The 16,346-nt window shown below is 34.6% G+C and overlaps 1 protein-coding gene across 1 annotated transcript in view; it reads left to right on the top strand.

Moving 5' to 3' along the window:
• COL24A1 (collagen type XXIV alpha 1 chain) overlaps window positions 1-16,346 on the top strand; it is a 414,236-nt gene that overhangs the window by 281,805 nt on the left and 116,085 nt on the right. Inside the window, exons 35-37 of the mRNA XM_027615241.2 lie at window positions 9,137-9,190; window positions 15,385-15,438; window positions 15,829-15,882. Of these exons, the coding sequence (XP_027471042.2) occupies window positions 9,137-9,190; window positions 15,385-15,438; window positions 15,829-15,882 (162 nt within the window). The remainder of the gene's footprint in view (window positions 1-9,136; window positions 9,191-15,384; window positions 15,439-15,828; window positions 15,883-16,346) is intronic.

The raw sequence follows: 16,346 nt of genomic DNA, 5'->3' as shown, positions 1-16,346 counted from the left end.
AACTGAATTGACAAAAGGTCATATACCCAAAAACATAATTGTTTAGCCAGTGATATTAGATGAAGTGAAATGCAATGGCAACTAACTTAATCTTAGTAAGGAACACATTTAAGTAAAGTCTGTCAAAAGAGCTATGGCAACAGCAGAGACAATATCTTAGACTTTATATAAGAAAAGATTTGTTACTATAGGCATAAACAACTAAATAGTTTAACAGCACCTAAAAGTTAACATTCAGGTCACTGGGTCAGTAGACTGGTAAATAAAATATAAATCAATTTATAATGGATATGATGGGCTTTGTTGCATATATTTGAGCTGCCTGGTTAAATTATAGAAAAGAAAAGAAGTAAATTGGCAAAATGAAGGACACAGAAGAGATGTTGAAACATATTTATATTTTGAGAATAATAAAATAGAGAAGACTACACCTTTCTATAGTCAGCATCTATTAGAGTTGTCTCTTTTTCCCAGACAAGTTCCAAAACCAGTTTGCTCATTGCAATGCAAATACTGGGATTTGGATAGTTGGCCATTCATTCATTCAATCAACAATTATTTATTAAGTACCTGCACTTGGAATGTAGTGGTAAATATGTAGGTTTCAGTCTAATGATAGAAATATATACTAATTAAATTATCACAGAGATTAATGGATAATTACAAACTGAGATAAATCCTGTGAAGTAGGAATTCAATTCTAAAAGAATGTATAACAGAGAAACTGTCCTTAGGAAAGGCTTCCAGAGGAGGAGCATTTGAGCTAGGATCTGAAGGATGCATAGTAATTACTTAGGCAAAGATGGGGAAAGGTTATTTTAGAGAGAAGTCATGAGCTGAGAGGAAGCTCTGCATATTTATTCGAAGATCTAAAAGAAGGCTAGCATGGCAATGGCACAGAGTCAGGTGGGATGTAAGTGTAAGATGAAGATGAAAAAAGAAGCAGGGGACAAAACATGTAGCTTTGCAGGCCCTATTCCCAAGGATTTATATTTTTATCATAAGAACAAAGGGATGTCATTGAAGAGATAGGGCTAGTTTTATAATCATATTATTGTTTTGTAAAGATCACTCAAACAAATTGGAAGGGACTAAGAGTGGATAAGCACTGCTTTCTGTTGTAATCCAAATAAGAGATGGTAGAATGCTTTTGATTAGTGGAGAAAAGAAGTGGATAGATATAAAAGATTCAAAAGGAGATATGAAATCAACAGGAGATAGACTGTCCATATGTAAAGTGAGTCCTAAGTTTCTGGCTGACCCAAATAAATATTTTTGATATCTTTAAACATTGAAAACTGCCTTTAAAAAGGAACATGAGGGGAATGCTGTTGTTTCTAAAAAATCAATTCTTGATAAGTTTGCTTTACAATATGCCCTCCAACTTAAAAACCATTATTTTCTAGATACACTTCCTTAGTTGAATACCAGAAGTCATTTCCACTCACCTTAAAAGATAATTAACAGGATTCTCAGATTAATTAAAAGTATGTGATAAAACCTGCCATTGAATTACTTATGAAGATATAAAAAATGGCAACAGTTCTAGAAGCAAAAGATAAAAGACCAGTGTCTCAGTAGAATTTTGACAGTACTAAAATCAGACAAAAATAGCACCAACAGAAAAAGCTAAAGATAAATTTCAGCCGAATACCAAAAATTTCAAGTAAAATTCAACTATATATAAAGAAATAAGTGACTGAAATGAAATATAAATGAAGTGAAAGAAGAATTTTAAAAAGGCAAAAATTACTTAATATTAAGAAATCCATAATATAACATATTACAGATATAGTAGGAAAATGCTAGAAACAAGTACTCAATAAAATTCAACTATTTTTGGACACCTGGGTGGCCCAGTCTTTAGGCGTCCTGGGATCGAGTCCCACATCGGGCTCCCGGCTCAGTGGGAAGCCTGCTTCTCCCTCTCCCACTCCCCCTGCTTGTATTCCCTCTCTCGCTGTGTCTCTGTAAAATAAATAAATAAAATCTTTTAAAAAAATAAATAAATAAAATAAAATTCAACTATTTTTGATTTGTTAAAAATTATAGTAAAATGGTTTCTGGTCGGGCGCCTGGGTGGCTCAGTTGGTTAAGCCACTGCCTTCGACTCAGGTCATGATCCTGGAGTCCCGGGATCGAGTCCCGCATCGGGCTCCCTGCTGAGCGGGGAGTCTGCTTCTCCCTCTGACCCTCTTCCCTCTCGTGCTCTCTGTCTCTCATTCTCTCTCTCTCAAATAAATAAATAAATAAATAAAAATCTTAAAAAAAAAATGGTTTCTGGTCTGAATTGTAAGGAGCTTGGAAGCTGTCATCCCCCTTTTTACAACAAGGAAAAAGCTGAGCAAACTGAAAATCAACACTTTTTTAGATCATTGAGGTCAAAGGACCAACTGTTGCCTGAAAACTGGAGAGACAGGAGGATATAGAGAACGACAGCTTACCAGGAGCAGAAGGCCATAACTGGATGGTAGGAGAACTTTAACTATGATTATATTTGTCAATATAAAATTGACAAATTGCTTAAGACACAATTTAGACTATCATAAGTGTTAAAAAACTAAGAAGGGACCCCGTCTGAAGCAAGGAGCCACATGTCCCTGAGTTTTACCACCAAAAGACCTGCTAGGTTCTCACTCTAAAGTTCAGAGACATACCTGTTTCTTCTAGCAGTGGGATGGGAAAAGTAACCATTTTGAAATACACTCAGAGTGCTCTGTTCTCCTTAACAAAGCTTGCCCTCAAGGGAAATTGTTTTATCTGAGTCTAACTGATTTGGGTTTTTGCGGAAGCCTACTGAACTTGGGAGAAGAGCAGTTCCCCAACCCTAGATGCTTCTAGACTTGAACATGGGAGAAAGAAAATACCCAACTCAGGCTCATTGAAAGACTGAGACCTAATCATAAAACTATATAGAGTGCTTCTCCTCATCTTATAACTTACCATCACATTAATAGGGCTCTTGTATAATAGCTGAGGATTACAGCTAAAAGAACTGCAGACCCAAACCCTATTTAAGGCATCTCTGGGAAAGCCTAAAGACAACAGACAAGACAAAAACAATGACAGTAGGAGGAAATTTAGCTCCTGACACCATAGTGCAGCAAACAATAAACACAGCCTAATTCCCAACCAGATAACTTAAAACCTTTCACTGAAGGCCTGTTTACCTCAGGTCCTTTTACCTTATACACTGTCTTTGACTTTCAACAAAAAAATTACAGGGCATGCAAAAAGGGGAAAAACAGTCTGAAGAGACAAAGCAAGCATCAGGAACAGACTCAGATATAGCAGAGATTTTGAAATTTTCAGCCTGGGAATTTAAAAGTGAAGTAGAAATAGAATTTCTCAGACAAGCAAAAACTAATGGAATTTGTCACTAGTAGACCAGCCTTGTAAGAAATGTTAAATTCTTCAGAGAGAAGGAAAGTGATATAAATGAGAATCTAGGATAGAAGAAGAAAGAACTTTAGAAGGAATATATAAAAGTAAAATCAAATCTTTTTCTTTCTTATTCTTAATTACTAGAATAGGTAGTTTGTACAAAATAATAATCACAACATTGTATTTAATCTCATACCCTATGGATAAGTGTAGTGGTATAGTGTTATTTGAGAAAATAGACTTGGATTAATTGTAAATATACATTGCAAACTCTAGAGAGTTTAAAGATGAGCATTTTTAATTAGAACATTTAGAACATTTAAAAATGTTCTAAATGAAGTATAATTGATATGATAAAATAAGAGAGAAAATGGAATCACTTAAAATTCATGGTTAAAAAAGAGTGGAAGATAAAGAAAGAAAAGAAAGAAACAACATGAGTAACAAATAGAAAACAGTAAAAAAATATAGTAGGTATGAACCCAACTATGTGGAAAACCCCAAGCAATTGACCAATAAAAACCACTCCTGGAACTAATAAGCAATTATAACAGGGTTGCAGGATATCAGAATACAAGATTAATATACAAAAGTCAGTTGCCTTCCTATATACCAACAATAAGCAATTGGAATTTGAAATGTATTTTTTATTTTTTTATTGTTATGTTAATCACCATATATTACATCATTAGTTTTTGATGTAGTGTAGTGTAGGAATTTGAAATTTAAAACACAACACCGTTTATATTACTATCAGACATAAAAAAGAAATAGGTATAAATCTAACAAAATGTACACAGAATATATGTGAGGAAAACTACAAAACTGACTGAAGAAATAAAAGAAGATCTAAATAAGTGGAGAGATAGTTCATGTTCATGGATAGGAAGAGTAAATGTTAGGATGTCACAACTATAGATTCAAAGCAATTCCAGTCAAAATACTAGCAAGTTACTTTGTGGATATTGATAAAGAAATTCTCAAGTTCATAAGGAAAGGCAAAAGACCCAGAGGAGCCAACATAATATTGAAGAAGAACAAAGTCAGAGGACTGACACGATCCAACATAAAGACTTAATATAACACTAACACTACAGTATTCAAGACAATGTAGTAGGAAAAGACAAATAGATCATTTGAACAGAATGGTGAGCCCAGAAATAGAAGTCCACAAATATAGTCAACTGATCTTTGACAAAGTTGCCAAGGCAACACTTTTCAACTAATAGTGCTGGAACAACTAGGTGTCCACATAAAAACAAAAGCAAAACCAAAAAACAAGGATCTAGACAAAGACCTTATACTTTTTCAAAAAAATTAACTCAAAATGGATTATAGGCCTAAATTTAAAATGTGTTACTGAAACTTCTTTAAGATAGCATAAGAGGAAAATCTCATTGACCTTGGATTTGGCAATGACTTTTTTTTATATACAACATCAAAAGCATGATTCATGAATGGAAAAATTGATAGGTTGGATTTCATTAAAATTAAAAACTTCTGCTCTGTGAAAGACATGTTAAGAGAATAAAAGACATGCGACAGCCTGGGAGAAAACATTTGTGAAATGCATATCTGATAAGGGACCTGTATGCAAAATATAGAAAAAACTCTTAAAAGTTAACAATAAGGAAACAAACAATCAATTTAAAAAGTGGGCAACAGATCTGAACAGACAATACACCAAAGACCTACAGATGGCACAGAAGCATAAGAAAATATGCTTATCATCATCATATGTCATTAGAGAGAATTGCAAATTAAAACAACAATAACATATCATTACACACCTGTATGAATGGCTAAAATCTAGAACACTGACAATACCAGATGTTAGCAAAGATGTAGAATAATGGGAGTTCTCATTCATTGTTGGTGGTAATACAGAATGAGAATGGTACAGCCAACTTTGGAACACAACTTGGCAGTTTTTTACAAAGCTAAACATATTCTTACCATTATGGTCCAGTGATCATGCTCCTTGGTATTTACCAAAATGATTGGAAAACTTAATGCCTACACAAGAACCTGCACATGAATGCTTTATAGCAGCTTTATTCATAGTTGCCCAAATGAGAAGCAGCTGATATGTCCTCAAAAGATAAATGAATAAACAAACTGTGGTACATCCATACAATGAAATACTACTCATCAATAAAAAGGAAAGAGCTATTAAGCCACAAAAGGACAGAGGGACCTTTAAGTGCATCCTGATAAGTGAAAGAAGCCAGTCTGAAAAGTCTAAATACCGTATGATTCCAACTATATGAAATTCTGGAAAAGGCAAAACTATAGAGACAGTAAAAAAGAACAGTGGTTGCCAGGTCTTGGGGGTAGAGGACCAGGGATGAATAGGTGGAAAACGGGGGAATTTGGGAGCAGTGGAACTATTTTATATGTTACTATAATGATGGATACATGATATTATGCATATCTCAAAACTCATACAACTGTACAACTCTGTGTCTGTGTTCACACAGAGTGAACCCTAATGTAAACTATGAACTTTAAGTGTACAATATCAATTAATCAATTTTAACAAATGTACCACACTAATGCAAGATGTTAATAATAATAAAGAAAACTGGGCAAGGGTGGTATATGGGAACTCTGTACATTCTGTTTAATTTTTCTGTAAATCTAAAACTTCTCTAAGAAATAAAGTTTATTAATTGAAACAAAATATTCTAGTAACATCAAACATAGTTCTGTAATAAAGTAAAGTGGCTTATCTTATATCTGCACCCAACCTACTAGGAAATATGGAAACACCAGAAGCATGGGAACCACAATATAACATTTCCAACTATCACTATATTATCTAACATTATTCGAAAAGTTTTAGCTAGTGTAGTGGCATATGACATAGAAATGATCATATAAGGGAAGGAAAGCATTATTATTTAGAGAAAATTTAAATAACCCCCCAAAACTTATAAAACCTAAAGAGTTAATTCTGTATTTTTCAATTTCTGTGATAGAGTAATATAATGGCAAGACGTAAAATAGACATTTTTTAAAAATCCGTTTTTCTGCTATACATATAGTATACAAGTAATAAAATATAATAGAAAAATATCCCACTCTAGCTAGAAACAAAACATAATAATTAAGGATAAACTTAAGGGGAATTGGATGGGACACATACAAAGAAAACTTCAAAAATTCATTAAGAGTCCTAGAAACAGACTTAAGTAAAAAGTCAAATTATTTTCTAACTAGAAGACTATTTTTTAAATTAATGTATTTATTAGAGTTAACACAGTCCCATTCAAAAATCCCATTACCCGTGTAAATCAGGTGTGGGATTTAATTATCATAAGAATAACTTATAAAAACAAACAGGCAAAATAGCTTAATATTTTTAACCTGCCATAAAAGGAGGATTAGGGCTGGTAGATTTTAAAAGAAATAATATAGAATAATTACATGGAAATAGATGTTTTAACCTTAAATGTGATGGAAAAGGTCCTCAAGGACTAACAGATTTAACATATACAAATTTTAAATTTCTCTCATCCCAAATTTTTTATGCTCAAAGATTTAAGGAACTACAGCAAATGTTAAGTGGTTTAAGTGGTTATTTTGGATCATTTTTACTTTATGAGTTTCCAGGTATTCTACAGTGATCATACTTAGGGGGGAAAGTTTATTTTTAACAATATATAAAAAAATTAAATGACAAACTACATACTAGGCAGATGTTAATGGTAAAATAGGATGCCTATAAGTTCATGACCACAACACATAAAAAACTCATACAAATCTTTTAAATGATTCCCAAAATACATAGGCAGAGGACATGATCAAGAAACACATAGAATATCACAGATAGCTGAAAAACAAATAACAAAAACAATATTCAACCTTACTAATAGTCAAATATATACACATTTTAAGATAAGAGATTGTCCATCAAATTAATGAAGAATTTAAAAAATAATATTCTGTGTTGGCATGGATTCAATGAAATAGATTTTACTTTTATATATTGCTTGCAGAATGTTAATTATTGAACATTTCAGGAAATTTACTTGACTTCATGACCAAATAATGGTACCATTTCAGACTCTGTTCTAAGGGAGAAAATGCAGAATACACACAGACTTCTGCACAGACATGTTTCTTTCAGTGTGTTTATAATAGTGTAGAAACACATTCTGAGGGGAATTCACAAATTTTAAAATATTATACATAATGTTTAATAAGCCATAACTGAAAAGCAACAGGGACCTCTTAATACCTTTAACAGCTATACTATTGAGTAGAGACGACATATGTGACCCCTGCATACCAGCCTTGCAGTCCTATCATTCCAATGTTTATCTCAGCTATTTGACCATATCACCTGATATTACAGACCTTAACATTCACTGATAAAGAGTCTAACATGCATATGATAAATCCAGTAAAGTAAAATTGTACTGTAAAGAAGATAAAGAAGCAATATAAATGTCTGGTATTAAGAATATGACTAATTTATGGTACTGCAGAATATGAGATAAATGGAATGTTATGTAGCTGTTGGACAATTTGTTAGGAAGTATTTATAATAACATGGTAAAATGTCTATATTCAGAATAGAATCGTAAGTGTAAAACAGGGAGATATAAAGTTATTTGTAAGTATGCTCCCACAACAGAACTAGAAGGAAATATACAAAAATATTTACAGTGTCGCCTCTGAATGGTAGAATTATGGGTAATGTGCTTAATCTTGTTTTATCATACTTTTCAAATAATTAAAATGAACATTACTGACTGTAACAATTCAGAAAACAGTTTAAGATAACCAACCATAGCACACTTTGCTTTCCATTACTACATTTTTTAAAGGTGAGGTATTCACAAAATTGTTACGGAGTATAATCTCACAGATAATTTTAACTATCTTGTTATTTTCTGAATCTAAGAAAACACGTTCTTTCTACTATCTTTCCAGAAAGGTGAAATAGTGCAAGTATTTTCTTTGAATGGCTGGAGAAATAGCATTATATTGTAGTTGCTAAATAAGTATTAATCTATCTAAAATAATTCTAGCCAGTTAAATGGATTCCACACACTAAGAAGATCCTTTTGGTTTAGCCAATTTAATGTTTATGCAATAAACTGAATATTCAGTATTTGTTTACTTAAAATTATACTATTCAGTATTACAGTGACCAGGATTCCAATAAAAGTCCCAATATCCATTTTATTGCACCTTAATGATTAAATCATATGGGTAAACATTGTTATATCTGTTCATGTAAAACAGAGAAATTTTTGAACTGGATTCACTGCCATGATAAAGTCCGACATCAGGCAAACTCTAACATATTTTTATTTCATTGGAGACCATATATTTGCTTCTTTAAAAATGCTATTTTGTTTGTCACATATTTGCCATGAATATTGAGTAGAAATATAATTGTCATGTCCATCAAATAAGATAACTTTTGAAAGCCCTTAGTATGATATTTGATACTTATGAGATGCTTCATAAATGTTTATTGAATGGACGAGTGAATTAAGGAATGAAAGCATGAAAGGTAGTGTCCTTTCTTTCCTTTTCTTTTGAATCTCAACATAGCCTTCTAGTCACACACACACGCAACAGATGAATCAACTATAAATTATAATTGTTTATACAAAAAGTTGATAAATGTATTATGTGTTCTATTACATATTATATATTAAAAATTCCATATTTAGATGCATACGTTAATCGGAATACAGAGTAAACTTTGATTCTCAGATCTTAAATTTTATAGGGACCACGAGGGTTGCAAGGGGATGCTGGACCTCCTGGAGAAATGGGTGCTGAGGTAACTTTTTTTGTGGCTCTTTTTTGTTATTTCGTCAATACCCAGTACTTTTTGTAAGACTTCTCAAGGTAAAGTTGATATATTAGGTATATATTTAAAGAATAATTCTGTAGTGTTGTGTTTCATATTCAGAAAATAAAGCCTAAAATTCCATTAAAAGTAGGGAAGACTGTTTTATGAATCTAATTTTATACACATAAAGTTCTCTTTTTTTAAGTTTTTACTTAAACTCCAGTTACTTGACATACAGTATAATATTAGTCTCGGGTGTACAATTTAGTGATTCAACACTTACGTACAGCACCCACTGCTCATCACAACAAATGTATTCCTGAATCCCCATCACCTATTTAACCCATTTCCTCACCCACCTCCCCTCTGGTAACCATCAATTTGTTTTCTATAGTTAAAACTGTTTTTTGGTTTTCCTCTTTTTTTCTCCTGTGAATATTTGTTTTGTTTCTTAAATCACACATATGAGTGAAATCATATGGCATTTGTCTTTCTCTGACTTATTTCGCTTAGCATAATACTCTCTAGCCCCATCCACATCGTTGCAAATGGCAAGATTTCATTCCTTTGGGGCTCCTGGGTGGCTCAGTCGGTTAAGCGTCTGCCTTTGGCTCAGGTCATGATCCCAGGGTCCTGGGATCGAGCCCCGCGTCGGGCTCCCTGCTCCATGGGAAGCCTGCTTCTCCCTCTCCCACACTCCCTGCTTGTGTTCCTTCTCTCACTGTGTCTCTCTCTGTCAAATAAATAAATAAAATCTTTAAAAAAAAAAAAAGATTTCATTCTTTTGGATGACTGAGTAGTATTCCATTGTATATATACACCACATCTTTTTTACCCATTCATCAGTTGGTGGACATTTGGGTTCTTTTCATAATTTGGCTATGGTTGATAATGCTGCTATAAACACTGGAGTGCATGTATCCCTTTGAATTAGTATTTTTGTATTCTTTGGCTAAATACCTAGCAGTGAAATTGCTGGAAGGTTAGATCTATTTTCAACTTTTTGAGGAAACTCCATACTGTTTTCCAGAGTGACTGTACCAGTTTGCATTCCCACCAACAGTGTATGAAGGTTCTTCTTTTTCTGTATCCTCATCAACATCTGTTGTTTCTTCTCTTATTAATTTGCTATTCTGACTGGTGTGAGGTGATATGTTATTGTAATTTTGATTTGCATTTCCCTGATAAGTGATGTTGAGTATGTTTTCATGTGTCTGTGGGCCATCTGTATGTCTTGGAAAAATGTCTGTTCATGTCTTCTGCCCATTTTTTAACTGGATTATTTGGTTTTGGGGTGTTGAGTTTTGTAAGTTCTTTATATATTTTGGATACTCACCCTTTATCAGATAATGTCACTTGCAAATATCTTCTCCCTTTCCTTAGGTTGCCTTTTAGTTCTGTTGATTGTTCCCTTTGCTCTGCAGAAGCTTTTTATTTTGATGAAGTTCCAAAAGTTTATTTTTGCTTTTGTTTCCCTTGCCGCAGTAGACATATTTGCATAGTTGCTACAGCCTATGTCAAGGAGGTTACTGCCTGTACACATGAAGTTCTCTTAACAGCCCATTTAAATGACAACAAAAAGTGAATAACACTTACCCTTCGCTCATTTAGAGTTACCTCGATAACCCTTCACTCTAAGATGTTATATCTCCTTTATAGAAGAATATTAAGAAGTGACCCCTGGACTGTCTGGGTGGTACAGTGTGTTATGTGTCCAACTCTTCATTTCGGCTCAGGTCATGATCTCAGGGTCCTGGGATCAAGGCCCGCATCAGGCTCCGTATTCAGCAGGGAGTCTGCTTGAGGATTGTCTCTCTCTCTGCTTCCCTCCACTCACATGCTGTCTCTCAAATAAATAAACAAATCTTTTTTTTAAAAAGTGACCCCTATTTAGGATATATTTTGGAACAATAAACTATACTCATTATAATTATAAAATCCAATTACTTCATTTCTGTTGTTTGTTAACTTTAGCTGTAAATAAATTAGACATAAGTTCCTCTCTTGGCTTTTGTGAAACTGCTCTCTTTTGATTCTGCTCTTTACCTTCTCATTAGCCTTCTCAGTCTTGATGTGAAGCTGTCCTTCTTTCTCAGCCTAGCAATCATATTATCACAATGACTTTAATTACCAATATTATTCTTAGAGCTCTCATCTTGATGGCTCTAACTCATGCCTTTCTTCAGCGGCAGTTACTGATTCCCTGTTGTCTTTTACATATGCACCTAAATAGCCCACATACATCTTAAATTCAAAATATCTAAACCAAACCCATCACTTTCCTGCTGTTCTTCCTCCTTTTATTCCCATCTCATTGAAAGATACTCCTTATGTCCAACAACCCAAAACTGAGTCTTCCCAGCCTCCTCTTCCTACTTTATTTTCTCCAGTCAGCCATCATTTCCCTCTGAATGAGCCCCCACAGCCCCCACAGCGTCTCAATTTTATCCTTTCCTTTTCATCCCTATTGCCAGTGCTCTAGTCCTCTGCTCTTATTACATGTCTCCAGCAACCTCTATCATTCCTTAGCTAATTGTTGCCAGTTTCTCTTTGTCATATCATTCCTCCCCTTGGAATTTTTCTATAGCTCTCATGACCTTTAACAAAATGCCAACTTTTTAACATGATAAATAATGTTCTACATTATCTGACTTAATGCAGACCTGTTCAGCCACATACCAATAAAGCTCTTCTCCTCCCCCTCGTGCTCCAGGTTTGTTGACCTATTTTTAATTCCATGATTATGCCATGCTTTCTTGCTGTGCACTTTGTATCCACTGGTAATACAAGGATGGCTGATATATGGTCCCTGACTCCTTTAGGAGTTTATAATTCATTCCAGAAGATAGTCATATAAAAGATTATTACATTACAGTGTATTAGAGCCAGTGATGGAGATATTCACAGGTCAGTATAGGAACATGGCAATGAGCATTTAACTCCACCTAGATACAAGGAAGAAGACGACTTGTGGGGAATGTGTGGTGGTGATGAGACGACTTTTAAGAAATGAGTAGGAGTTAGCCATATGAAAAGACTAAATAAGGATAAGGAAATTCCAGAAAAAAGGAATAGTATGAGCAAGAACATACAAACATAAGGCAATATGGATTCTTTGAAAGTCAAAGCAAGGTGTGGTAATAGATGAAATTATGGAAAAATCATTAGATCATGAAAAGTTTTGTGTACTCTGTTAAGATGCTTAAATTTTTTATCTTATGGGCTGTATTAAGTCATTGTAAGATATGATAAGCAGAGCAGTGATAAAGTCAGATTTATTTTTTTGGACGATAAGATAATTCTAGCAGCGTGTGCACAGAGGATATATTTGATAGGACAGGAGTGAAGCCATGAATACCTAATAAAGGACCATTGCATTCAACTAGGCAAGAAACGATGGACTTCTAAACTAAAGTATAGGGATAGAAAGGGAGAGAAGTGGATGGATTTGAGAAATGTTTTCTATATAAATTCTGCAGAACCTTCATATTTGTAGAATATGGGAAGTAAAGGGGAAAGAGAAGTCCAAAAATTATTCCCAGATTTCTAGGCTGCGCAACAGGATGGTTGGCAAATACCTTTCATGAGACCAAAGAGGAATATTAGGGAGATGGGGGTCATCATCTGTTAATCTGCCCAAGGTAATGGTTAAGAAGTAGGAGAGACTGGCTTTGAATCCACATCTGACTCAAAAATTGATGCTGATAATCTATACTATGCCACATCTTGTGAGCCTAAAGAAAGCTGAGAAAAGTCATACCTAATAACTAGAAGGGTTTTTTTTTTTTTAAAGAGTAGGAGATAAAAATTATGTTGTGATAAGGAGTAGGGGTTGAGTAGGTCAGTTGAGGCAAATTTGCTGGTTTAGAATAGTGGTTGAAGATAATGGGAGAGGGAAATGACTACAGGCAAGTGAAAGAGCAGATATACCTTACTAAAAGTCAAGCTTTTAGTAGGAGACCATGAATTTGCATTATATTGATAATAATGATGACAAAAACCCACAATTATGAAGTACTTTCTATGTGCCTAGCAGTATTTATGTGCTTTGCTGTATTAATGGATTGTGACAACACCCTATGAGATAGATACAACTATTATTTTCATTTTACAGATGAGGAAACAAAGGCATAAAATGGTTAAGTAACTTGCTCAAGGGCAATAGCTAGGAGTCATGTGGTACAGCCTACATTTCAATTCAGGCAGTCTCTCTCCACAACCCATTGTCTTAGCCACTATGCCTCTCAACATGTAATGATGCCACTTTGCACAAGTGTGTAATTTTTTTCCCAGCAGTGTTCAACTGGAAATAGAAATGGAGATGATTTAAAGTGCTAATCCAAGATTGGTATAAGAAAAGAAACAGCATAGAGTTCAGATCTTTATTAGAGTTCGTTTAAGAAAGGAATAAAAGAAAGCCAAGAGGAGCTGACAGGTTGGGAGAAATTAGGAACCAGAGGAGATCTGTGACACTGAAAGCAATTTTAATATGGAAGAAGTTCTAAGAGAGTTGGAATTCTCTCTCAAGAAAGAATATGAATCCTAAAGTAGGATATTAAATTCTGTCATTTCTGAGGCAGAGCAGAAACCCAGGCAGTCTCACTTCATAATTTTTCCTCTTAAGTCCTGTACTGTACTGTCTCTTGTAACAGTAAAGAAGTCACAAAACTAACCCACAGAAGAATTTAAATAATGTAACTATTAAAAAATTATGAAATGATGGTAAAATGGAGGGAGAATAAGGAAACTAAACTTTTAGCAAGGTGATACATCGAGATGTAGAGGTACAATTTTTGAGTTATAGAAGTAACCACTAGGAAAACAAAAATTGTTTCGTAAAGTAGTTGTCTCTGGGACTCCTGGGTGGCTCAGTCGGTTAAGCGTCTGCCTTCGGCTCAGGTCATGATCCCAGGGTCCTGGGATAGAGACCCGCATCAGCCTCCCTGCTCAGCGGGGAGTCTGCTTCTCCCTCTGTCCCTCCCCCTTGCTTACGTTCCCTCTCTCGCTGTGTGTGTGTGTCTCTCTCAAATAAATAAAAGCTTTGAAAAAATAAAAATAAAAAAAAAAGTAGTTGCCTCTGAGGAATGGGACTGGGGCTTTTCATTATCATTCCATCTGTACTGTTGTGCATGGGTAGCTTTTATTTTAGAAAAAAAGCAAAGTGAATATGTATTGCAGAAGCTGAGTCAAAATGGAAAACTGAACTTCCTCTTATCTAAAATACTATGACATAAAAGATACTTTAAGCTCTAATAGTTATAAGGAAGAATATCACCCATGGATCAGAACTACTGAGGAATCACTGAAAGATAGAAGGGAAACAGGAAGCTTTTTGTCAAGAGTGTGTTGTGAGTTAATGCTTTAAGCTACCCCTCTACTCCAAAAACATGGGAATTACAGAATACATGTGTGTTTTTATAGTTATGCATATACATGCATACAATAAGTACACGCACACAGTGAAAGAGAGAGGAGAAGAGAAAGAGGGAATGAGGAAGGGAAGAGGGGAGGGGTACGCTTAGTGTGCTCAAACACAAGATCAGTATCTCGGAAACAAACAAACAATACCACAGTAGCTGTAGGAGCTCCAGGCCTAGAGATAGCCAGAGGTTGCAAGAAGTTGTATGTTTTCAAGGTAAAAGGAACCAAATTCTCCCCACCTGGACCCGCCCACAAAAGGAAAGTGGAAAAGCTGCCATATACATCTTTTAAAATGTGAATAAATTCATATCATCTTTGTGTGATATTTTTTATGAAATGAATAAAGAAAACTGAACTTTTTAAAGGAAGTGTGCTCCAGAGGGCTCAACAGAAATGGATGGGAAGAGTGAAAAGTAAAAAACACTGAGAATAGTAAGAATATGTGGGTAGGAAATTAGAAGGGGAAATCGGAGGTGGTTTGTCTTTGACCAAGAATTAAAGGATGACGCGAAGAATAGAAGAAATTGGTCTTAAAAGTCCTGACTTCAGGTGATGTTATTTTGGCATTTGAACTGTTAAATGATCCCAGAATTATCTGGTCTTATGCCATCAAGTTTATAAAGTGGAAACACAAATATTTTCCTGGACATACATCTCACCCTTGGGCTACAAATTACTATGATCTTCTTATGAGGTTGTTATTGCCTTTGTAATTGGTGAAGAAATATATACAGATGATGTGTCAAATCATTCTCTTCCAGGGACCTTCAGGTATTGAGGGAGACTCTGGTCTGCAAGGTGAACCAGGTGCAAAGGTAATCTTCCTAAATAGTAAAAGGGTCTCTAAACTTTTACCACTGAATCCCCTGTTTGCCATGTTTTGGCAAATACCCATCATCTTGAAAGCAAGTGAAGGAGAGCAGATAAAAATGGGAAGTGTTTTCAAATGAGTCAGAAAAAAATATTATCTATCATCTATCTATGTACTGAGTCTGTGTGTGTGTGAGAGAGAGAGAGAGAGAAAGAGAGAAGAAATACAAATGATAAAGCTAATGGGGCAATTTATTATCAATAAATTAATCTGGGGAAAAGGAAAAAAAATGGGAAGTGTTTTGAAAGCCCTATCCTCATGATACACCTTCCATAATTATTAGATATACTGTTTTAGTAGAAAAAAGTTTTAATCTTTCCCTTTGTTTCTTCAGGGAAATGTTGGACCTGCAGGCAATGTTGGAGTTGCTGGAGAACCAGGGTTACGGGTAAATGTCTACTGAAACCTTTGTAATGCACAGGCCTGAGTGGTTCAGAGACTCAAAACTTAGATAAATAAAGCTTCAGAAAATGCATAATGGTTAAACCTTTCTGGTGCATAACAGAAAAACGTTTGTCTTTATTTCTTAGTTTTAAAGGCTGCATGCCAGACCCTGTTCACATTGTCATTTAGTAGCATTTGGAGTTCTAACCTCATACATCCTTTTCTCAGTATGGAGCGTACTCTGTAGAATGCTTTACACATAATGCAGAGTAGCTGTGATTGTCACTTATGTTCACATTAAGAAGAAATTCACAAATAACAGTCATCAGCTCTCAGGATATTTCCTGACCTAACAAGGCAAACAAATGATTAAAACCTAATTTATGTTTGAAAAAACAACAACAAAAATCTAAAGTCACAAAGTTAACAAGATTCAAGGAAATAATCGTAAATAAGTATGATTAGAGA

Source organism: Zalophus californianus, chromosome 4, assembly GCF_009762305.2.
Source record: "Zalophus californianus isolate mZalCal1 chromosome 4, mZalCal1.pri.v2, whole genome shotgun sequence".
Lineage (NCBI taxonomy): Eukaryota > Metazoa > Chordata > Mammalia > Carnivora > Otariidae > Zalophus > Zalophus californianus.
This window is presented reverse-complemented; position numbering and strand designations above follow the sequence as displayed.